At 40.3% G+C, this 25,138-nt stretch overlaps 1 protein-coding gene across 1 annotated transcript in view; it reads left to right on the forward strand.

The window, feature by feature from the left end:
* The window catches only part of HTATSF1 (HIV-1 Tat specific factor 1), a 147,029-nt gene that overhangs the window by 118,132 nt on the left and 3,759 nt on the right, over window positions 1–25,138 (forward strand). The window contains exon 7 of the mRNA XM_053699225.1: window positions 8,732–8,821. Within this exon, the coding sequence (XP_053555200.1) occupies window positions 8,732–8,821 (90 nt within the window). The remainder of the gene's footprint in view (window positions 1–8,731; window positions 8,822–25,138) is intronic.

A 25,138-nucleotide genomic window follows, 5' to 3' on the forward strand; every position in this document is an offset into this window, starting at 1 on the left:
GAACCCTTACATTCCGTTGATATTAAGTTATTATCTTGGAAAGTTTTGTTTTTGGTTGCAATTTCTTCTGCTAGAAGAGTTTCAGAATTATCTGCTCTGCAGTGTTCTCCTCCTTATCTGGTGTTCCATGCAGATAAGGTGGTTTTACGTACTAAACCTGGTTTTCTTCCGAAAGTTGTTTCTAACAAAAACATTAACCAGGAGATAGTCGTGCCTTCTTTGTGTCCGAATCCAGTTTCAAAGAAGGAACGTTTGTTGCACAATTTGGATGTTGTTCGCGCTCTAAAATTCTATTTAGATGCTACAAAGGATTTTAGACAAACATCTTCCTTGTTTGTTGTTTATTCTGGTAAAAGGAGAGGTCAAAAAGCAACTTCTACCTCTCTCTCTTTTTGGATTAAAAGCATCATCTGATTGGCTTATGAGACTGCCGGACGGCAGCCTCCTGAAAGAATCACAGCTCATTCCACTAGGGCTGTGGCTTCCACATGGGCCTTCAAGAACGAGGCTTCTGTTGATCAGATATGTAAGGCAGCGACTTGGTCTTCACTGCACACTTTTACCAAATTTTACAAGTTTGATACTTTTGCTTCTTCTGAGGCTATTTTTGGGAGAAAGGTTTTGCAAGCCGTGGTGCCTTCCATTTAGGTGACCTGATTTGCTCCCTCCCTTCATCCGTGTCCTAAAGCTTTGGTATTGGTTCCCACAAGTAAGGATGACGCCGTGGACCGGACACACCTATGTTGGAGAAAACAGAATTTATGTTTACCTGATAAATTACTTTCTCCAACGGTGTGTCCGGTCCACGGCCCGCCCTGGTTTTTTAATCAGGTCTGATAATTTATTTTCTTTAACTACAGTCACCACGGTACCATATGATTTCTCCTATGCAAATATTCCTCCTTTACGTCGGTCGAATGACTGGGGAAGGCGGAGCCTAGGAGGGATCATGTGACCAGCTTTGCTGGGCTCTTTGCCATTTCCTGTTGGGGAAGAGAATATCCCACAAGTAAGGATGACGTCGTGGACCGGACACACCGTTGGAGAAAGTAATTTATCAGGTAAACATAAATTCTGTTTTATGCTTACCTGATAAATTTATTTCTCTTGTAGTGTATCCAGTCCACGGCCCGCCCTGTCCTTTTCAGGCAGGTCTAAATTTTAATTAAACTACAGTCACCACTGCACCCTATGGTTTCTCCTTTCTCGGCTTGTTTCGGTCGAATGACTGGATATGGCAGTGAGGGGAGGAGCTATATAGCAGCTCTGCTGTGGGTGATCCTCTTGCAACTTCCTGTTGGGAAGGAGAATATCCCACAAGTAATGGATGATCCGTGGACTGGATACACTACAAGAGAAATAAATTTATCAGGTAAGCATAAATTATGTTTTTTAGGAGTGATAAAAACATTCAGCTGAACATATCAAAAGCACCTTTTTTGTTAATTGACCTGAATGGTTCTTTTTATGTTTCTAAAATAATTACTGTGAAAAAATGACTAGTTTAAAAACCAATAAAGTAGGACAATGGCACATTTTACTGTAAACCTTTATCTCCTATGAAAATGTTTTTGTTTTTTTTAAATTGTATTCTACTGTTTATTCATAAAAAAAATAATAATCCTGATGTGCAGTTCCAAACAGTATAGAAAAGTAAAGGAAGAGCACCCAAAAGAAAGACACAAAATAAATAAAATGTCAGCTTTATTGTGTTTTTTATTTTTTTTTATTTTATTAATCCAGCATTTTTGAGAAATTCTTGAGATATATTATTCAAGTGGATTGATAAGTTATAATCGATGTATTAATCATTACAATCAAGATATAAATAAAAACAAGTCATACGTTTTTAGATTTTGCTTAAATAACTAAGAGTGAGATTAAAAAAATAGTGTGCTAATCACAGTGCCTTTTATAAATTCAAATTATCCAGTGAGGGAAAAAATGACTTTAAAGGGATATGAAACCCAAACATTTTCTTTTGTGATTCAGACACATCCATAGAATTGTTTTACATTTTCCAATTTATATCTATTATTAAATGACCACTAAACACAGTAGAATAGCGTAACCAATACATGCGTACTAAAATGGCAATGTAAAGTTAGTTTCCCTTCCTATGCATCATGTGACAGCCTTCAGCCAATCACAAAACGCATATGTATATCCTGTGAATCTTGCACATGCTCAGTAGGAGCCGGTGCCTTTAGAAAGTGTGTATAAAAAGATTGAGCACATTTAGTTAATAGAAATGAATTGGAAAGTTGTCTAAATTTGTGTGCTTTATCTGAATCATGAAAGTTTAATTTTGACTTGACTGTCACTTTAAATTTGCTTAATTCCTGTGGAATTCTTTGTTGAAGAGACACCTAGGTGGGTGTCTGGAGCACTACATGGCATTAAATAGTGCTGCCATCTAGTACCCTTTCAAATGGATAACATTCTTGCAAAACTACTTGGTGCTCCTGAGCTTACGTCCCTGCTTTTCAACAAAAGATACCAAGAGTACAAAGTATATTGGATAATGGAAGTAAATTAAATAAAGTAAATAATTTAAATTTGTTTACAATTAACTGCTCTATCTGAATCATGAAAGAAAAAGTTTGGGCTTCATGTCCCTTCAACATTGTGGTTAACCCCTTTGCAGAGGTTATAAACACTTAATTATATGCAATCAACAGTACAACAATATTATGCTCAAACCCATTAAATTATTTTCTTTTTGCGCTTTCATGTCCCTTTTAATAAGTTGGTTTATTGATGGGGCTTTTCTAAACAATAACTTTTTTTCTAATTTTTTTCCTTACACTCAAGATAGTAATTAATATAAAATATTTTTTCTTTTAAAGTAGATTTTCGGATAGTTAACCGCTTGTGTAAATTAATCCCATGCATACAAAAACAGTGCATTCATGTCCAATTCGTATAACACATTTGGCAATAAACTCACATTTTATAATATGAAAATCTATTTCAATTGCCATGTTTTATTAAAACTGTATCTTTGTGCGAGTTCTCTCTTTTCTAGATTAGGAAATGTGTGTGTGTGTGTATATATATATATATAGTTTGATTTGTGGTATTATAGTTCATTTAAAGGGATAGAGAGGTCAACTTGAATTGTGCATGGGTGCATTTCAATTTGAGATATAAGCAGTTTTGCAATATCCTTCCATTAGCTAAAGTGCTTCTAGTAAAAGTTATCACTGTTTTTCTGTGGCATACGCACATATCTTGTGAGGGCATCAGAAAGCTGAACATGGTGTGTATTTCTTCAGAAGACGTAATGTGTGTCACACAAGTCACCATCGACTCTCTCAGAGGGTGTGCTTTTTGAATTCTGGTGCACAGGCCCTCAAAAGATATGTGCGTTTGCTGCAGAAAAACAGTATTAACTTTCTCCAACATAGGTGTGTCCGGTCCACGGCGTCATCCTTACTTGTGGGATATTCTCTTCCCCAACAGGAAATGGCAAAGAGCCCAGCAAAGCTGGTCACATGATCCCTCCTAGGCTCCGCCTACCCCAGTCATTCTCTTTGCCGTTGTACAGGCAACATCTCCACGGAGATGGCTTCGAGTTTTTTAGTAAGAATTCTGGGTTTGCTATTGTGGCGCGCAGAGCGCTTTGGTTGAAATCTTGGTCAGCTGATGCGTCTTCCAAGAACAAGCTACTTAACATTCCTTTCAAGGGGAAAACGCTGTTTGGCCCTGACTTGAAAGAGATTATCTCTGATATCACTGGGGGTAAGGGCCATGCCCTTCCTCAGGATCGGCCTTTCAAGGCCAAAAATAAACCTAATTTTCGTCCCTTTCGTAGAAACGGACCAGCCCAAAGTGCTACGTCCTCTAAGCAAGAGGGTAATACTTCTCAAGCCAAGCCAGCTTGGAGACCAATGCATGGCTGGAACAAGGGAAAGCAGGCCAAGAAACCTGCCACTGCTACCAAGACAGCATGAAATGTTGGCCCCCGATCCGGGACCGGATCTGGTGGGGGGCAGACTCTCTCTCTTCGCTCGGGCTTGGGCAAGAGATGTTCTGGATCCTTGGGCGCTAGAAATAGTCTCCCAAGGTTATCTTCTGGAATTCAAGGGGCTTCCCCCAAGGGGGAGGTTCCACAGGTCTCAGTTGTCTTCAGACCACATAAAAAGACAGGCATTCTTACGTTGTGTAGAAGACCTGTTAAAAATGGGAGTGATTCATCCTGTTCCATTAGGAGAACAAGGGATGGGGTTCTACTCCAATCTGTTCATAGTTCCCAAAAAAGAGGGAACGTTCAGACCAATCTTAGATCTCAAGATCTTAAACAAGTTTCTCAAGGTTCCATCGTTCAAAATGGAAACCATTCGAACAATTCTTCCTTCCATCCAGGAAGGTCAATTCATGACCACGGTGGATTTAACGGATGCGTATCTACATATTCCTATCCACAAGGAACATCATCGGTTCCTAAGGTTCGCATTCCTGGACAAGCATTACTAGTTCGTGGCGCTTCCTTTCGGATTAGCCACTGCTCCAAGGATTTTCACAAAGGTACTAGGGTCCCTTCTAGCTGTGCTAAGACCAAGGGGCATTGCTGTAGTACCTTACTTGGACGACATTCTGATTCAAGCGTCGTCCCTTCCTCAAGCAAAGGCTCACACGGACATTGTCCTGGCCTTTCTCAGATCTCACGGATGGAAAGTGAACGTGGAAAAGAGTTCTCTATCTCCGTCAACAAGGGTTCCCTTCTTGGGGACAATAATAGACTCCTTAGAAATGAGGATTTTTCTGACAGAGGCCAGAAAAACAAAACTTCTAGACTCTTGTCGGATACTTCATTCCGTTCCTCTTCCTTCCATAGCGCAGTGCATGGAAGTGATAGGTTTGATGGTAGCGGCAATGGACATAGTTCCTTTTGCGCGCATTCATCTAAGACCATTACAACTGTGCATGCTCAGTCAGTGGAATGGGGACTATACAAACTTGTCTCCGAGGATACAAGTAAATCAGAGGACCAGAGACTCACTCCGTTGGTGGCTGTCCCTGGACAACCTGTCACAAGGGATGACCTTCCGCAGACCAGAGTGGGTCATTGTCACGACCGACGCCAGTCTGATGGGCTGGGGCGCGGTCTGGGGATCCCTGAAAGCTCAGGGTCTTTGGTCTCGGGAAGAATCTCTTCTACCGATAAATATTCTGGAACTGAGAGCGATATTCAATGCTCTCAAGGCTTGGCCTCAGCTAGCGAGGGCCAAGTTCATACGGTTTCAATCAGACAACATGACAACTGTTGCGTACATCAACCATCAGGGGGGAACAAGGAGTTCCCTGGCGATGGAAGAAGTGACCAAAATCATTCTATGGGCGGAGTCTCACTCCTGCCACCTGTCTGCTATCCACATCCCAGGAGTGGAAAATTGGGAAGCGGATTTTCTGAGTCGTCAGACATTGCATCCGGGGGAGTGGGAACTCCATCCGGAAATCTTTGCCCAAGTCACTCAACTGTGGGGCATTCCAGACATGGATCTGATGGCCTCTCGTCAGAACTTCAAAGTTCCTTGCTACGGGTCCAGATCCAGGGATCCCAAGGCGGCTCTAGTGGATGCACTAGTAGCACCTTGGACCTTCAAACTAGCTTATGTATTCCCGCCGTTTCCTCTCATCCCCAGGCTGGTAGCCAGGATCAATCAGGAAAGGGCGTCGGTGATCTTGATAGCTCCTGCGTGGCCACGCAGGACTTGGTATGCAGATCTGGTGAATATGTCATCGGCTCCACCATGGAAGCTACCTTTGAGACGAGACCTTCTTGTTCAAGGTCCGTTCGCACATCCGAATCTGGTCTCACTCCAGCTGACTGCTTGGAGATTGAACGCTTGATCTTATCGAAGCGAGGGTTCTCAGATTCTGTTATCGATACTCTTGTTCAGGCCAGAAAGCCTGTAACTAGAAAGATTTACCACAAAATTTGGAAAAAATATATCTGTTGGTGTGAATCTAAAGGATTCCCTTGGGACAAGGTTAAGATTCCTAAGATTCTATCCTTCCTTCAAGAAGGATTAGAAAAAGGATTATCTGCAAGTTCCCTGAAGGGACAGATTTCTGCCTTGTCTGTGTTACTTCACAAAAAGCTGGCAGCTGTGCCAGATGTTCAAGCCTTTGTTCAGGCTCTGGTTAGAATCAAGCCTGTTTACAAACCTTTGACTCCTCCTTGGAGTCTCAACTTAGTTCTTTCAGTTCTTCAGGGGGTTCCGTTTGAACCCTTACATTCCGTTGATATTAAGTTATTATCTTGGAAAGTTTTGTTTTTGGTTGCAATTTCTTCTGCTAGAAGAGTTTCAGAATTATCTGCTCTGCAGTGTTCTCCTCCTTATCTGGTGTTCCATGCAGATAAGGTGGTTTTACGTACTAAACCTGGTTTTCTTCCAAAAGTTGTTTCTAACAAAAACATTAACCAGGAGATTATCGTACCTTCTCTGTGTCCGAAACCAGTTTCGAAGAAGGAACGTTTGTTGCACAATTTGGATGTTGTTCGCGCTCTAAAATTCTATTTAGATGCTACAAAGGATTTTAGACAAACATCTTCCTTGTTTGTTGTTTATTCCGGTAAAAGGAGAGGTCAAAAAGCAACTTCTACCTCTCTCTCTTTTTGGATTAAAAGCATCATCAGATTGGCTTACGAGACTGCCGGACGGCAGCCTCCCGAAAGAATCACAGCTCATTCCACTAGGGCTGTGGCTTCCACATGGGCCTTCAAGAACGAGGCTTCTGTTGATCAGATATGTAGGGCAGCGACTTGGTCTTCACTGCACACTTTTACCAAATTTTACAAGTTTGATACTTTTGCTTCTTCTGAGGCTATTTTTGGGAGAAAGGTTTTGCAAGCCGTGGTGCCTTCCATCTAGGTGACCTGATTTGCTCCCTCCCATCATCCGTGTCCTAAAGCTTTGGTATTGGTTCCCACAAGTAAGGATGACGCCGTGGACCGGACACACCTATGTTGGAGAAAACAGAATTTATGTTTACCTGATAAATTACTTTCTCCAACGGTGTGTCCGGTCCACGGCCCGCCCTGGTTTTTTAATCAGGTCTGATAATTTATTTTCTTTGACTACAGTCACCACGGTTTCATATGGTTTCTCCTATGCAAATATTCCTCCTTAACGTCGGTCGAATGACTGGGGTAGGCGGAGCCTAGGAGGGATCATGTGACCAGCTTTGCTGGGCTCTTTGCCATTTCCTGTTGGGGAAGAGAATATCCCACAAGTAAGGATGACGCCGTGGACCGGACACACCGTTGGAGAAAGTAATTTATCAGGTAAACATAAATTCTGTTTTTGCTAGAAGCATTTTTGCTAATGGAAGTATATTACAAAAATGCTTATATTTCAAATTGAAATGCACCCGAGCACATTTTATTTTTGACTTTTCTATTTCTTTAAAACTAATGTAACTTCAGGGCAATACAATAACATATATTTTATGTAATATACAAACTAATAACATCCTTAGCCATTTCTTTCAGTAGTTTATCATAGCATTTATGGTGGACACGCGTACCTTTTTTATTAAACAAAATCACTGGTTGATGGCAGTTACTTGGAATTTCTGGATATTCAAGTACCAGTCAAACCAGATTGTTTTTATATTTTAACAACTCTAAGGAATGTGGGTAGGGCCGCATGTTTAACTTCCAGTTTACAGACTTCAGCAGCTAGTTATTTCAAATAATTACGTAGTAACAATAAATTGTAAAATTTTGATGACTTGAAATCCCGTAAGGGACATCTGACTTGCATGTCCTATATAATTCAGCTCTGACGTCAATCTTTCAAATCCACATTGGTTTTATTAAATACTTAAAATATTGTAGCTGACACACACATAAATAGTTAACTTTCCTTCAACTACCTTGTCCCTTTTTCAGTAGAAGTTTAACCTTTTTAATTGTCTCCCTAAATGGCAGCATGAATTATAGTTTATTTATTTTTATTTCTTTCTAAAATATAAATGGTAATTTAATTTTTTTGCAAAATTGTTTGCCCTTTTGGCCCAAGTTGTCCAGATGAATTATCAAGAATATTAGATTAGATTATTTTTTTACATTGTTTATTAGATGACAGTCAGCACATTTCAAGAATCCTTTTCTACTAATCTATTGGGTTAATTTGCTGTATCTTCACTGCAAATTGTTTAGGGGATTTTTTTGTGTGGAGGTCTGTTCACTAAGGCAGCATTGCCAAGCATCCACTAAACTGCAAATAAACTAATCAAACTATATATTGTTTAGTTTATGGTAAAACGTTAATACTTACAAGGCTTGGCATTTAATGCATGGTAGTGAAACAACCATACACTTTTTTCATAGGTTAATCTATATATTTAAATAGCAGGCACAATGGGTTTTTATTAAATTTAGCTGCAAAGTGAAACAATTAAAGCAAGCCAGCTAAACATTTATTTATACGTTATGTAGGATTTGTTTACATAGATTTCTTTTTTCTTTTTTTTTTACGCTAGGCAATTATACACTGATTTTGCAAATATCTGTAGAAAATTAAATTTTTACTTTTCTCTTTCTCATCTGTAGCTAAAGCTACTTGTAAAAGTCATTGGTTTTGTTCTGTAAATTTTTTTTTTAATAAAAACAGTTTTGCCTGTGGATGCAATAAATATTGACATGGTTTTCGAATAAGCATGCAAACACATCATTTATGCTACTTCATATTTGTCACCCTGCATTTTTCTTTGTCAGGAAGATCCATTAGTTTTAAATGAAATCAGAGAAGACCTTCGTTCTGAATGTGAGAAGTTTGGACAAGTGAAGAAAGTTCTCATATTTGACGTAAGTCATTTTTTTTGATGTTTTGAAGATAACACATTTCGCTTGAACAATTTTTGAGCTTGCAAAACATTTCACCACATGAAAAGTTTTTGTTTAAGGAGACCGAATGGTCAAATTTCATGTTTGCATAAGTGCTTTTCATATTTGAATAGAAGCATTTTTGCAATATACTTGTAGCAGCCATTTTTACACTTTTAACAAGTTTTTTTTATTACGGTTTCAGAGGCATATGCACATGTTTCTTGTACATGCATGTGCACCCACTTTGAAGCACTGCACCTGCTCAGAGATCCAACAATGATTACTTAATTTGTATCATACAGACTATCACTGGTTCTCTAAGCAGGTGTGGTGTTTAAATGCTGGTTCACGGGGTACTTGCAGCATACGCGTGTTTGCTGCTTTTACAATAATCATTTTGCTAATAGAAATATACTACAAAATGCTTCTGAACAAAATTGAAATGCACTCGTACATTTTAATTTGGACCATTATGCACCTTTAAAAGCTCAACTCGTTCTGACTTAAAACCAAGGAAATTCTTGGTTTCATTACAATTTAAAAGGGTACTAAAGTAAAATGTTTATTTATATATGTATAGCATAATTTAGAAATTAAGAAAAACATTACAAAAAATGTTTAAATTACCTTGCAGCAAAGGAATCAAAAAAGAAAACTTTGGGTTTTTATAGTTAGAGAATACAATTTTTAAAAAAGTTTATAATTTACTTCTATTATCAAATTTGCTTAATTCCCATGCTATTCTGTGTTGAAGAAATACCTAGGTAGGCATCTGGAGCACTACATGACAGGAAATAGTGCCGACATCTAATGCTCTAGCAAATGGATAACATTCTTGCAAAACTGCTGCCATATAGTGCTTTTTTCATCCAAAATAATGTAATAATGTATGTATTGTAAAAAGATAGAAGCTTAAATTCCTTTATAGTGACCAATCTCTCTAATACTTTAATATCATGGTGCAGGCTGATATGTATGATGGGCCTTCGCATAAGGTTTCATTGCTTTATGTGTTTGAGACTACTGTGGCTTCACTTTCAGTCTGTTTTTTTTTTTTTTTTTTGCTCAATATCAGCCAACTTGTAATTCAGATGATGCCGGCAAGGTTCTACTTCCCATAAGCATTAAATTCAAAATGTCTTTGCTCCCCAGATAGACATTTTGTTTTGCACAGAATGTTAGTATGTGTGTATCACTTGTTATGTTACATCCTTTAATGTCTAAACCTTAAAGGGACATGAAACACAACATTTTCCTTTCATAAATCAGATAGATAATGCAATTTTAAACTTATTTACTTCTCTTATCAAATTTTCTTCATTCTCTTGGTCTCTTGTTGAAAGGCAGGAAGCATGCAGGAGCATGCACATGACCTAGAGAACTATATATCAGTTTTGCAAGAATGTTATCCATTTGCAAGAGTACTAAATGGCAGCATTATTTCCTGCAATGTGCTCCAGGCCTCTTCAACAAAGAATACCATAAGAACAAAGCAAATGTGACGAGAGTGTGAGGAGGTGATTAAAGGGACACTCAATCAAAATTAAACTTACATTATTCAGAAAGAGCATGCCATTTTAAACAACTTTCCAATTTACTTCCATTAACTAAATGTGCACAGTCTTTTTATATTTAAACTTTTTGAGTGACCAGCTCCTACTGAGCATGTGCAAGAATAAGTGTGTATGCATTTTTGAATTGCTGATGGCTGTCACATGGTACGTGTGTACATTTGTGATTGGCTGATGGTTGTCACATGGTACAGGGGGAGTGGAAAAAGACATAACTTTTAAAATTGTCAGAAAAAAAAAAATCTACTACTCATTTGAAGTTCAGACTAAGGCCCCTAGTTATCAAGCCGTCAACCTCAAATACGCTGGAATTCCACAGTGTATTTGTGGCGAGGCTGATTCGCCTTAGTTATCAAGCCCTAGACACCGGCAAAAGTATAATATAGTGACGTAAGCTTCGATCCGCCAGACTCAGTCCGATACAGATCGATTCTTACGTCACTCCAGATGTTTCGCACACAAGTTCGGCACAATCTGACTACTTTTGCTAGTTATCAAAAAACTAGCAGGTACGCTCGGCACTTTTCCGGCCCAGCGTACCTGGTTTTCAATCCGCCGCCCTGGATGCGGCGGTTCCCATAGGAATTAATGGGAGTCTGACCATAGCGAAAGTTCATGTTCGCTGCTGCCAGACATCCCATTGATTTCTATGGGAGATGTCTACACCTAACACCCGTACCCCGAGTCTAAACACCCCTAATCTGTCCCCCCTACACCGCCGCAACTAAATAAATGTATTACCCCCTAAACCGCCGCTCCCGGAGCCCACCGCCACTATAATAAATGTTAACCCCTAAACCGCCGCTCCCGGTCCCCGCCGCAACTATATTATATGTATTAACCCCTAAACCGCCGCTCCCGGACCCCGCCGCCACCTACATAATACCTATTAACCCCTATCCTGCCCCTCCCCCCTACACTGTCGCCACCTATAATAAAGTTCTTAACCCCTATCCTGCCGATCCCGGTCCCCACCTATATTAAACTTATTAACCCCTAATCTGCCCCCCTACACCGCCGCTACTGTAATAAAATTATTAACCCCTAAACCTAAGTCTAACACTAACCCTAATCAGATTGAACTTCAATCTGATTGGCTGATTAAATCCTACCTTAATTTCGATTGGCTGATAGAATCCTATCAGCCAATCGGAATTGAAGGGACGCCATCTTGGATGACGTCACTTAAAGGTACCGTCATTCGTCGTTAGTCGTCGGGAAGAAGAGGGTGGCTCTGCGTCGACTCGTCTGAAGATGGCTCGGCTCCGCTCCGGATGGATGAAGATTGAAGACGCCGCTTGGATGAAGACTTCAATCGGATGGAAGACCTCTTCAGAGCCCCTTGGATGATGACTTCTGCCGCTCCGGATCTCTTCTTCAGTTCCATCGGTGGTCGGCTGGCTGAAGACGGCTAAAGGTAGGATGATCTTCAGGGGGGTAGTGTTAGGTTTATTTAAGGGGGGTTTGGGTTAGAGTAGGGGTATGTGGGTGGTGGGTTTTAATGTTGGGGGGGGTTGTATTTTTATTTTACAGGCAAAAGAGCTGTTTTCTTTGGGGCATGCCCCGCAAAAGGCCCTTTTAAGGGCTGGTAAGGTAATAGAGCTGGTAACTTTTTAATGTAGAATAGGGTAGGGAATTTTTTTATTTTGGGGGGCTTTGTTATTTTATTAGGGGGCTTAGATTAGGAGTAAATAGCTTAAAATTGTTGTAATATTTTTGAAATGTTTGTAACTTATATTTTTTATTTTTTGTAACTTAGCTTTTTTTTATTTTTTGTACTTTAGTTAGTTTATTTAATTGAATTTAATTGTAGTTATTTGTAGCTAATTTATTTAATTAATTTAATGATAGTGTAGTGTTAGGTTTAATTTTAACTTAGGTTAGGATTTATTTTACAGGTAATTTTGAATTTCTTTTAGCTAGGTAGTTATTAAATAGTTAATAACTATTTAATAACTATTCTAACTAGCTAAAATAAATACAAAGTTACCTGTAAAATAAATATAAATCCTAAAATAGCTACAATGTAATTATTAATTACATTGTAGCTATCTTAGGGTTTATTTTACAGGTAAGTATTTAGTTTTAAATAGTATTTAGTTTTAAATAGTATTTAGTTTTAAAATATTAAAGTGTAGTGTTGGGTGTAATTGTAACTTAGGTTTTTATTTTACAGGTAAATTTCTCTTTATTTTAACTAGGTAGCTATTAAATAGTTAATAACTATTTAATAGCTATTGTACCTAGTTAAAATAAATTGAAAGTTGCCTGTAAAATAAAAATAAATCCTAAAATAGCTACAATCTAATTATTATTTATATTGTAGCTATATTAGGGTTTATTTTAAAGGTAAGTATTTAGTTTTAAATAGGATTAATTTAGTTAATAAGAGAAATATTATTTAGATTTATTTAATTAAAATTTAAGTTAGGGGGTGTTAGGGTTAGTGTTAGACTTAGGTTTAGGGGTTAATAATTTTATTACAGTGGCGGCTGTGTAAGGGGGGGCAGGATAGGGGTTAATAAATTTATTATAGGTGGCGACGGTGTAGGGGGGCAGATTAGGGGTTAATAAGTTTAATATAGGTTGCGGCGGGGTCTGGGAGCGGCGGTTTAGGGGTTAAACTATTTAGTTGCGGCGAGGTCCGGGATCCGCAGGAGAGGGGTTAATAACTTTATTATAGGTGGCGGCAGTATAGGGGAGGCAGGATAGGGGTTACTAGGTATAATGTAGGTGGCGGCGGTGTCCGGGAGCGGCGGTTTAGGGGTTAATACATTTATAAGAGTTGCGGCGGGGTCTAGGAGCGGCGGTTTAGGGGTTAATAACTTTATTTAGTTGCGGGGGGCGCCGGTATAGGGGGTAGAACAGTATAGTTAGTGTGGGTGCTTAGTGACAGCTTGTCAATAAAGCTGTAAAAAAGCCGAAGAGCAGCGAGATCGGATGAGTGATAACTATCACAGTCCGCTGCTCATCGCCCCGTACTTGGTGCGCGGCTTTTTGACAGCTTTATTGATAACTTTGGCGAGATTATTCAGGTCCGCGACGGCGATGATAGGTGAGCTTAGGCGGGCGTATTGGGGCCGGCTAAGGCAGGTAAGTAGACGCGTTGATAACTAGAGGCCTAAGTGCTATTGCATTGTCTTGTTAACTTGCATTTGTTGATTATGCAAATCTACTGTGTTGACTGGTCCTTTAAAGAGATAGGTAGAGAAGTAGGTCTTGGGCAGAGCGGATGGGACAGGTTGGGTAGTATTTGCAGACAAGGGCTGAAATAAAGGAGGGTACAGTGTTGGTGAGAGCTTTGTGTGTTAGCTTCAAGAATACAATTCAAAATCTTGACCCTAAGGGAAGCCAGTGGAGTTGTTGGCAAAGAGTTGCAGCAGATTGCATTCATAATGGGTTGCAGTGGGGACAGATGGTAGCTTGGGAGACCAAAGAACACAGAATTGCAGTAATCAAGGCGGGAAATAAGGGAATGAATAAGAATCGTGTCTTGAGCGAGGAAGTGACACATTTTAGAGATATTTTTAAGGTGGAAGTTGCAGGAATTAGCTAATGACTTAATGTGGGGAGCAAAATAAATTTCTAAGTCGTGTGTGACCCCAAGGTAGCGGGCCTGAGGAGTAGATGTGATGACAGTTTTCCACAGTAGGTGAGATTTTGGGAATTGGGAGATTGGTAGTGGGAGGTAATATGAGTTCAGTTTTAGAGAGGTTCAGCTTTAGGTAGTGAGAAGCCATCCAGGAAGAGATATTAGCTAGGCAGTTGGTGACACAAGTCAGCAGAGAAGAGGAAATGTCTGGTGCTGAAAGGTAGATTTGAGTGTCATCCGCATCAGATGATATTGAAACCCACAGGACTTGATTAAAGAGCCTAGAGCGGATGTGTAGACAGAGAACAGAAAGGGGACCTGAAACTGATCCTTGAGGTACCCCAACAGAGAGGGGTGGAGGGGAGGAGGAAGAGCCAAAGAAGCATACAGTGAAGGTACGGTTAGAAAGGTAGGAAGAGAGCCACAGCAATGTTGTCACAAATATCCAACAATTGATGGGTCCAGAGCAGCAGTGGAGGTTCAACAGTGTCAATGGCTGCAGAGAGGTCTAAAAGGATTAGCATGATGCAGTAGTGACCTTTAGACTTGTCAGTAAGCATTTGTCACCTGAGTGTTGCAGGCGAAAGCCCGATTGCAAAGGGTCAAGAAGATGGTTAGATGAGAGAAAGTGTGATAAGTGTTTAAACAATCCGCTCAAAATGTTTAGAGGTGAAATAGAAAGATTGGGTGATAGTTGCAAGGGTAGCTGGATCAAGTGACTTTTTTTTAAGAATAGGTGTAATTAGAACATGTTTAGGGGATGATGGAAAAGTACCAAATTTGAGGGAGAGGTCGAATATGTATCTATGTATTGGGTACTTGTAAAGCGCCGGCTAATCACCCGTAAGGGTCTCAAGGCACTGCTCATTTACTCGGAAGGATGAAAGGCTGAGTGGGCCTAGCCGGGGATCGACCCTTCAACCCTTGGGTTGCTACAGCGCTCAGTCACAGTGCCTTAGCATGCTCAGCTATCTGTCCGGCTATATATGTGTGTGAGGATGGGTGTAAGAAGGGGAATGGAAGGAAGCAGTTTTGAGGTAATAGGATCAAGGGGACAGGTAGTAAGAAGACAAGATGAGAGCAGAAATCTCTTCCTCTGTTTTTTTGTAGGCTGAGTTTGAAAGTTTGCAGTGAATTTTGAGGACTGAATATTGTTGTGGTAGAAAGTTATTTCAGGAAAGATAGTCAATTTTAGTTTTGAAATGTATTGAAAAGTCATGTGCTGTGAGAGAAGTGGTAATTGGATGAGAGGGAAGTCACAGGAGGGTATCAAAAGTGGAGAAAAGACACTTAGGATTCTAAGACAGAGATGAAATGATAGTTGCAAAAAGGGCTGCAACAAAAAAAAATTTCATAATCGATTAATCAGGCGATTTATATTTTCTACTAATCGTATAAAAACATTTTTTAAAAAGAGTTTATATATTTAAAATAAAATTACTTTTTAATCTATGGGGAGGTGAAAAGTGAGTTTTTAAAATCCTCCACTAAGCACAAAATGTAAAGAAAATAACTTGTGTAGTTCATTTAACAAATCTAAATAAGTCAGGAGACTTGCTTCTCCTCTGTATACACGGTTTCCAATGCAGCAAAGGATTCTGGGTAAGATATGCAAATGAGGTTCACAATTACTCTCTTTTTTTACTTTAGTCTGCTTTTACGCAGACTCCCTTTACGCCATAGCATCGCTGTATACACAGCTTTTAAGCTTAGCTAGGGTTAGTACAGTGATTCAAACCATCCCAGGACAGCTGTTAGTTGTTGCAGCCCTAGTTGCAAAGTATTTTTGCTTGGAGAGGTTGAGGGCACTGGAGTAGGAGCGCAGCACACATTTTGTAATGCAAGAAGTTGGCAAAGGAGCAAGATTTCCTCTAATGCGATAATGCAGTGCTGGTGCATTTTTGCAAGTATGTCAGATGTGTGTGTCATGATAGGGGGTGCTTGCATCGAGTGCAAGCTATGGAGGAAGGGGCAGAGATCAGCATGGAATTATACTGAGAGATAGATACCTTCAGGACAGGAAATGGAGGAGATTCCAGGGAGAAGTGGGTTTATGAAGCTGCATTTTAAGAGATGGCGGTCAGAGATTGGGAATGGGTAGTTAGTAAAATTAGAAACAGAACAATGGTGACTGAAGATTAGGTCAATTGAATGGCCATATTTGTGAGTGGGGGAATTTTCCCACTATGAGAGGCCAAAATATGAAGTGAACTCCCGGAGCGCTAGGGTTATCAATGGGAACATTGAGGTCCCCAAGAATGAGGGCAGGAGAGGAAGTAAGGTAGCCATGAGACAAAGTGGTCAAGGAAAAGGGTGAGTAACCCTGGCAGCAACAAATGACAGCAACTCTGATAGGGGTGAAAATAAACAAATTATGTGGGCTTCCAAGGAAGAGAATGTGAGGGAAGAACTGGGGGGGGGGGGGGGGGGTATGTGTTAAAAAGTACAGTGGAGAGTAAGAAGAATGAGTACTAAAGGAATTATCTATCTTTTAAAACAATACAAATTCTGGAGTAGACTGTTTCTTTAAGCATAATCTAAGATTGCACTTAAAAAATAAAATTAAAAAATCTCTGGTAGTCTAGCATTTGGAAAGTATTTTTCCTGTTTGGTATATCATTCAAGGAAAATGGCTATAATTCCTATCCTGTCCCAGAGATACCACATAAACTTTTTTCATCATCCTCAAAGAAAAAAAAATAAAGAAAGAAAAGAGACTTAAATTAGATACCTTTTTCATGTCTAGCCTGAAGTATGATTTTCTGGCTTTGCCACTATCTCAGAGCAAGGGCAGGGATACAATCATGGCTATTAATTGAGGTATGTTTAAGAAGTTATGGATGGACATGTTCCCATACAGGGAACCTGTCTGCTACCAGTTACCACCAGTGATTCTGAAAATGTCACCACCTCTGAGGTTTCAGTGAGTTTTAGGAGGCAGCAATCTTATAACTGCTCCAGTACTGCAAGTGAACGCGATTGTAGCTTTATAAATGACCCTCTTTGTCCCTAAGGATAAGGAAGGTCTATTCTTGTTTGGTTCCAAAACAACATTTCAACATAATTATTTTATTAAGAAATACCATACAATTTATAACTAAGCAGGGTTGTCCAGAGCTGCAAATATGCCACTTCTTTGGATTCTGCTGTGTGAGTTAAAGGTTCATTTAATTTGTGCAAGCATGTACTGTATTTTTAAATTCTAGTTTGTTTACAACTCTCAAGGATTGGAGTTGGACAGCATTGATCTAAAGTGTGTGTGTGTATATATAAGCATTTCAGGGGTCAGGTTTGCTGTATGAAAGAAAAGCTTTTAGTTTTTTTTAGTTTTTTTTTTCCCTTCAGGTAAACTACAGTAAAAAAATAAATAAAAGTTCACCAAGGTGTTAGGCGTTCTGTCAATAATGACAGTGAGTATTTAAATTATGCCTTACCTTTATGATATTGTGCCAAGGGTAAAGATCCACAAGCTTAGATGCAGGACTGTGAATATATGGAAGTCTGTCAAGTATGTTTTTCTTTTACTATGTTTTTCTTCTACTTCTGGTGCTTCCAGAAGTTAAAAAAAATTAAGGGACCAATAGAAGTCACTGTTAGTCTGAAACGCTAGGATTTACAATTGGAACAAATAAAGGGGACTTTCAGTCATGAAGTACAAAATACTTCTTGCTAAAAGTCCCTTTATTTGTTTGCAGTGTGCGCCACACTGATCTGCTAAGGCAGCCCACGGCGAAACGCTATTTGGCTGAGAGGTGACATTTCCACCTCTTAGCCAATAGCCGTTCGGAAAATCCGTTGCCAGTCAGCGCCAAGACTGATTTCCCGCACGGCTATTGGCTAAAAGGTGGAAATGTCACCTCTCAGCCAAATAGCGTTCTGCCGTGGGATGCCTTAGCAGCTCAGTGCGGCGAACGCTGCAAACAAATAAAGGAGCTTTCAGCATGATGCATTTTATACTTCATGACTGAAAGTCCCCTTTATTTGTTCCAATGGTAAATCTTAGCGTTTCAGAAACGCTAAGATTTATCATTGCTTTAATATCCTACCTAACATTGCTCTCAAAGGGCCAGATTGCAAGTTGAGCGCAAAATATCGCTTCAGCAAATATGCGCTGGTATTCCAAGTGAGGTGCAGTGCGAACACGACCTTGCGTTTGCATTGCATGGAAGCATTGCACTTACAAGAGCATGCATCCATAGGCTACACAGCATGAGATCTAGCGCAGCAAATATAAATATATATGAATATATTCATATATATTTATGTGTATATACACACATTCACACATAAATATATATGTATATAAACATATAAATTTACTGGGAACACACAGTTCCGTTACACCGCTATGTAAAGGCACTTTTCAGTGACATTTTTTTTTCTAACACCCCAACTTAAACCCCGTAAAACTGCTTTGTGCAGTTTTTATTATTAAAATTAAAGATACTCCTTTTCATAAACATCACTATACTTAATTTCTCTTGTTAAGTGTATCCAGTCCACGGATCATCCATTACTTGTGGGATATTCTCCTTCCCAACAGGAAGTTGCAAGAGGATCACCCACAGCAGAGCTGCTATATAGCTCCTCCCCTAACTGTCATATCCAGTCATTCTCTTGCAAGCCTCAACCAAGATGGAGGTCGTAAGAGGAGTGTGGTGTTTTATACTTAGTTTATTCTTCAATCAAAAGTTTGTTATTTTTAAATGGTACCGGAGTGTACTGTTTATCTCAGGCAGTATTTAGAAGAAGAATCTGCCTGCTTTTTCTATTATCTTAGCAGAAGTAACTAAGATCCATGGCTGTTCTCACATATTCTGAGGAGTGAGGTAACTTCAGAGAGGGAATGGCGTGCAGGTTATCCTGCAATAAGGTATGTGCAGTTAATATATTTCTAGGGATGGAATTTGGTAGAAAATGCTGCTGATACTGAACTAATGTAAGTAAAGCCTTAAATGCAGTGAGAGCTACTGGTATCAGGCTTATTAATAGAGATACATACTCTTATAAAAATGTAATATAAAACGTTTGCTGGCATGTTTAATCGTTTTTATATATGTATGGTGATAAAACTTATTGGGGCCTAGTTTTTTTCCAGATGGCTGGCTTGAATTTTGCCTAGTAACAGTTTCCTGACTTTCCACTGTTGTAATATGAGTGGGAGGGGTTTTTTTGTGCAGCAAAAATTACAGACACAGACATCCAGCTTCTTCCTGCATGATCCAGGATATCTCTGGAGGGCTCAAAAGGCTTCAAAGTCGTTTTTGAGGGAGGTAACAAGCCACAGTAGAGCTGTGGCAGTTGTTGTGACTATTTAAAACAAACAAAACAAACAAAAAAATGCTTTTGTCAGTTATTATTCTGTGTTTGGTATTAAGGGGTTAATCATCCATTTGCAAGTGGGTGCAATGCTCTGCTAACTTGTTACATACACTGTAAAAATTTTGTTAGTGTAACTGCCTTTTTTCACTGTTATTTCAAATTTTGGCAAAAATTTGTGTTTCTTAAAGGTGCAGTAACGTTTTTTAAATTGCTTGTAAACTTGTTTAAAGTGTTTTCCAAGCTTGCTAGTCTCATTGCTAGTCTGTTTAAACATGTCTGACACAGAGGAAACAACTTGTTCATTATGTTTGAAAGCCATGGTGGAGCCCCATAGGAGAATGTGTACTAAATGTATTGATTTCACCTTAAACAGTAAAGATCAGTCTTTAACTATAAAAGAAATATCACCAGAAGATTCTGACGAGGGGGAAGTTATGCCGACTAACTCTCCCCACGTGTCAGACCCTTCGCCTCCCGCTCAGGGGATGCACGCTAATATGGCGCCAATTGCATCAGGGACGCCCATAGCGATTATTTTGCAGGACATGGCTGCAATCATGAATAATACCCTGTCAGAGGTATTATCCAGGTTGCCTGAATTAAGAGGCAAGCGCGATTGCTCTGGGGTTAGGGGAAATACAGAGCGCGCAGATGCTGTAAGGGCCATGTCTGATACTGCGTCACAATATGCAGATCATGAGGACGGAGAGCTTCAGTCTGTGGGTGACGTCTCTGATTCGGGGAAACCTGATTCAGAGATTTCTAATTTTAAATTTAAGCTTGAGAACCTCCGTGTATTGCTTGGGGAGGTATTAGCTGCTCTGAATGACTGTAACACAGTTGCAGTACCAGAGAAATTGTGTAGGCTGGATAAATACTATGCGGTGCCGGTGTGTACTGATGTTTTTCCTATACCTAAAAGGCTTACAGAAATTATTAGCAAGTAGTGGGATAGACCGGGTGTGCCTTTTTCCCCACCTCCTATATTTAGAAAAATGTTTCCAATAGACGCCACTACACGGGACTTATGGCAGACGGTCCCTAAGGTGGAGGGAGCAGTTTCTACTTTAGCAAAGCGTACCACTATCCCGGTTGAGGACAGTTGTGCTTTTTCAGATCCAATGGATAAAAAATTGGAGGGTTACCTTAAGAAATTGTTTATTCAACAAGGTTTTATTTTACAGCCCCTTGCATGCATAGCGCCTGTCACGGCCGCGGCGGCATTCTGGTTTGAGGCCCTGGAAGAGGCCATCCATACAGCTCCATTGACTGAAATTATTGACAAGCTTAGAACACTTAAGCTAGCTAACTCATTTGTTTCTGATGCCATTGTTCATTTGACTAAACTAACGGCTAAGAATTCCGGATTCGCCATCCAGGCGCGTAGGGCGCTATGGCTTAAATCCTGGTCAGCTGACGTGACTTCGAAGTCTAAATTACTCAACATTCCTTTCAAGGGGCAGACCTTATTCGGGCCTGGTTTGAAGGAAATTATTGCTGACATTACTGGAGGTAAGGGTCATACCCTTCCTCAGGACAGGGCCAAAGCAAAGGCCAAACAGTCTAATTTTCGTGCCTTTCGAAATTTCAAGGCAGGTGCAGCATCAACTTCCTCCGCTTCAAAGCAAGAGGGAACTTTTGCTCATTCTAAGCAGGCCTGGAAACCTAACCAGTCCTGGAACAAAGGCAAGCAGGCCAGAAAGCCTGCTGCTGCCTCTAAGATAGCATGAAGGAACGGCCCCCTATCCGGCGACGGATCTAGTAGGGGGCAGACTTTCTCTCTTCGCCCAGGCATGGGCAAGAGATGTTCAAGATCATATCTCAGGGATATCTTCTGGACTTCAAAGCTTCCCCTCCACAAGGGAGATTTCATCTTTCAAGGCTATCTGCAAATCAGATAAAGAAAGAGGCATTCCTACGCTGTGTGCAAGACCTCCTAATTATGGGAGTGATCCATCCAGTTCCGCAGGTTTTTATTCAAATCTGCTTGTGGTTCCCAAAAAAAGAGGGAACCTTCAGACCAATTTTGGATCTAAAGATCTTAAACAAATTCCTCAGAGTTCCATCTTTCAAAATGGAAACTATTCGGACCATCCTACCCATGATCCAAGAGGGTCAGTACATGACCACAGTGGACCTAAAGGATGCCTACCTTCACATACCGATTCACAAATACTATCATCGGTTTCTAAGGTTTGCCTTTCTAGACAGGCACCTTCGGGTTGGCTACAGCCCCGAGAATCTTTACAAAGGTTCTGGGCTCACTTCTGGCGGTTCTAAGACCGTGAGGCATAGCGGTAGCTCCGTATCTAGACGACATCCTGATACAGGCGTCAAACTTTCAAGTTGCCAAGTCTCATACAGAGATAGTTCTGGCATTTCTGAGGTCGCACGGGTGGAAAGTGAACGAGGAAAAGAGTTCTCTATCCCCACTCACAAGAGTCTCCTTATTAGGGACTCTTATAGATTCTGTAGAAATGAAAATTTACCTGACGGAGTCCAAGTTATCAAAACTTCTAAATGCTTGCCGTGTTCTTAACTCCATTCCGCGCCCTTCGGTGGCTCAGTGTATGGAGGTAATCGGCTTAATGGTAGCGGCAATGGACATAGTGCCATTTGCGCGCCTACATCTCAGACCGCTGCAATTATGCATGCTGAGTCAGTGGAATGGGGATTACACAGATTTGTCCCCTCTGCTAAATCTGGATCAAGAGACCAGATTCTCTTCTCTGGTGGTTGTCTCGGGTCCACCTGTCCAAGGGTATGACCTTTCGCAGGCCAGATTGGACAATTGTAACAACAGATGCCAGCCTTCTAGGTTGGGGTGCAGTCTGGAACTCCCTGAAGGCACAGGGATCGTGGACTCAGGAGGAGAAATTCCTTCCAATAAATATTCTGGAGTTAAGAGCGATATTCAATGCTCTTCTGGCTTGGCCTCAGTTAGCAACACTGAGGTTCATCAGATTTCAGTCGGACAACATCACGACTGTGGCTTACATCAACCATCAAGGGGGAACCAGGAGTTCTCTAGCGATGTTAGAAGTCTCAAAAATAATTCGCTGGGCAGAGTGCCACTCTTGCCACCTGTCAGCAATCCATATCCCAGGCGTGGAGAACTGGGAGGCGGATTTTCTAAGTCGTCAGACTTTCCATCCGGGGGAGTGGGAACTCCATCCGGAGGTGTTTGCTCAATTGATTCATCGTTGGGGCAAACCAGAGTTGGATCTCATGGCGTCTCGCCAGAACGCCAAGCTCCCTTGTTACGGATCCAGGTCCAGGGACCCAGAAGCGACGCTGATAGATGCTCTAGCAGCGCCTTGGTTCTTCAACCTGGCTTATGTGTTTCCACCGTTTCCTCTGCTCCCTCGACTGATTGCCAAAATCAAACAGGAGAGAGCATCAGTGATTCTGATAGCACCTGCGTGGCCACGCAGGACTTGGTATGCAGACCTAGTGGACATGTAATCCTTTCCACCATGGACTCTGCCTCTTAGACAGGACCTTCTGATACAAGGTCTTTTCAATCATCCAAATCTAATTTCTCTGAGACTGACTGCATGGAGATTGAACGCTTGATTCTATCAAAGCGTGGCTTCTCCGAGTCAGTGATTGATACCTTAATACAGGCACGAAAGCCTGTTACCAGGAAAATATACCACAAGATATGGAGTAAATATCCTTATTGGTGTGAATCCAAGAATTACTCATGGAGTAAGGTTAGGATTCCTAGAATATTGTCTTTTCTCCAAGAGGGCTTGGACAAAGGATTATCAGCTAGTTCCTTAAAGGGACAGATTTCTGCTCTGTCTATTCTTTTGCACAAGCGTCTGGCAGAGGTTCCAGACGTTCAGGCTTTGGTTAGAATTAAGCCTGTGTTTAAACCTGTTGCTCCTCCGTAGAGCTTAAACTTGGTTCTTAAAGTTCTTCAAGGAGTTCCGTTTGAACCCCTTCATTCCATTGATATTAAACTTTTATCTTGGAAAGTTCTGTTTTTGATGGCTATTTCCTCGGCTCGGAGAGTCTCTGAGCTATCTGCCTTACAATGTGATTCTCCTTATCTGATTTTTCATGCAGATAAGGTAGTTCTGCGTACCAAACCTGGGTTTTTACCTAAGGTGTTTTCTAACAAGAATATCAATCAAGAGATTGTTGTTCCATCATTGTGTCCTAATCCTTCTTCAGAGAAGGAACGTCTTTTACATAATCTGGACGTAGTCCATGCCTTGAAGTTTTACTTACAAGCTACTAAGGATTTTCGCCAAACATCTTCCCTGTTTGTTGTTTACTCTGGACAGAGGAGAGGTCAAAAAGCTTCGGCAACCTCTCTGTCCTTTTGGCTTCGGAGCGTAATACGCCTAGCCTATGAGACTGCTGGACAGCAGCTCCCTGAAAGGATTACAGCTCATTCTACTAGAGCTGTGGCTTCCACCTGGGCCTTCAAAAATGAGGCCTCTGTTGAACAGATTTGCAAGGCTGCGACTTGGTCTTCGCTTCACACTTTTTCAAAATTTTACAGATTTTATACTTTTGCTTCTTCGGAGGCTGTTTTTGGGAGAAAGGTTCTTCGGGCAGTGGTTCCTTTCGCTTAATCCTGCCTTGTCCCTCCCATCATCCGTGTACTTTAGCTTTGGTATTGGTATCCCACAAGCAAGTAATGGATGATCCGTGGACTGGATACACTTAACAAGAGAAAACATAATTTATGCTTACTTGATAAATTTATTTCTCTTGTAGTGTATCCAGTCCACGGCCCGCCCTGTCCTTTTAAGACAGGTCTAAATTTTAATTAAACTTCAGTCACCACTGCACCCTATGGTTTGTCCTTTCTCTGTTTGTTTTCGGTCGAATGACTGGATATGACAGTTAGGGGAGGAGCTATATAGCAGCTCTGCTGTGGGTGATCCTCTTGCAACTTCCTGTTGGGAAGGAGAATATCCCACAAGTAATGGATGATCCGTGGACTGGATACACGACAAGAGAAATAAATTTATCAGGTAAGCATAAATTATGTTTTTTGGGGCCAATTGGGGACATTTATAAAATTAACCAGAAATCTGATCTCTGAATAATTTTATGTGCGCTAATTGCTACCGCAAGCTCGAATTTTCCAATTTGCAGGGCGTGCAATAAATTGGCGCTCCACTTTTAATGTAGCCCACAACAAGTTATTTCAAATGCTGAGAGAAAAGATTGTGAATCTGAGGTAACAACCAGAAATATATTTTATGAGCATAATCTGAAAGTTTATCACTGATAACTTGATTACTGAAACCCGTTTAGCAAATGAAACAGGAATTATGATGCTACTTTGTTGCAAGCCAGGAAACCTGTATTTATTGAGCCCTGTTGCAGGCTTTAGAAAATTGGGTTCTAATTGTGGTTTGATAACTCTTCTGTATGAAATGGTTTGGGTAAAGGGGTAGTACCTAATTCTCAGCTTATACCTAGTTCTGATAAATTACGTTTCTGCTTTTTCAGTCTTGAATGCAGAGGAAAATCTCTCTTTATCCAGATGTTGTTTTTTTTTGTTCCAAGATTTAAAAATGTAAGAATCCCATACCACGTTTGGACCATGTAATTTTTTTAAATGACAGATAAGTCTCTAAAGGTATTACTTCCAAGAAGGTGTTATTGATAGAATGGACTGTTGCTTATATATTTGAGAATCACTGTCTCTGTTGACAAAGATGGTTACTACTTCAAATATTAACTCAGTCTACTAAAGGGAGATGAATCTCATAATAACTGTTATACATTTTTTTAATGGACCAAAAAAAAAAGATTTTTTTTTTTATTCCATAAGCTTTCAAG

This window comes from Bombina bombina, chromosome 1 (genome assembly GCF_027579735.1).
Source record: "Bombina bombina isolate aBomBom1 chromosome 1, aBomBom1.pri, whole genome shotgun sequence".
Classification (NCBI taxonomy): domain Eukaryota; kingdom Metazoa; phylum Chordata; class Amphibia; order Anura; family Bombinatoridae; genus Bombina; species Bombina bombina.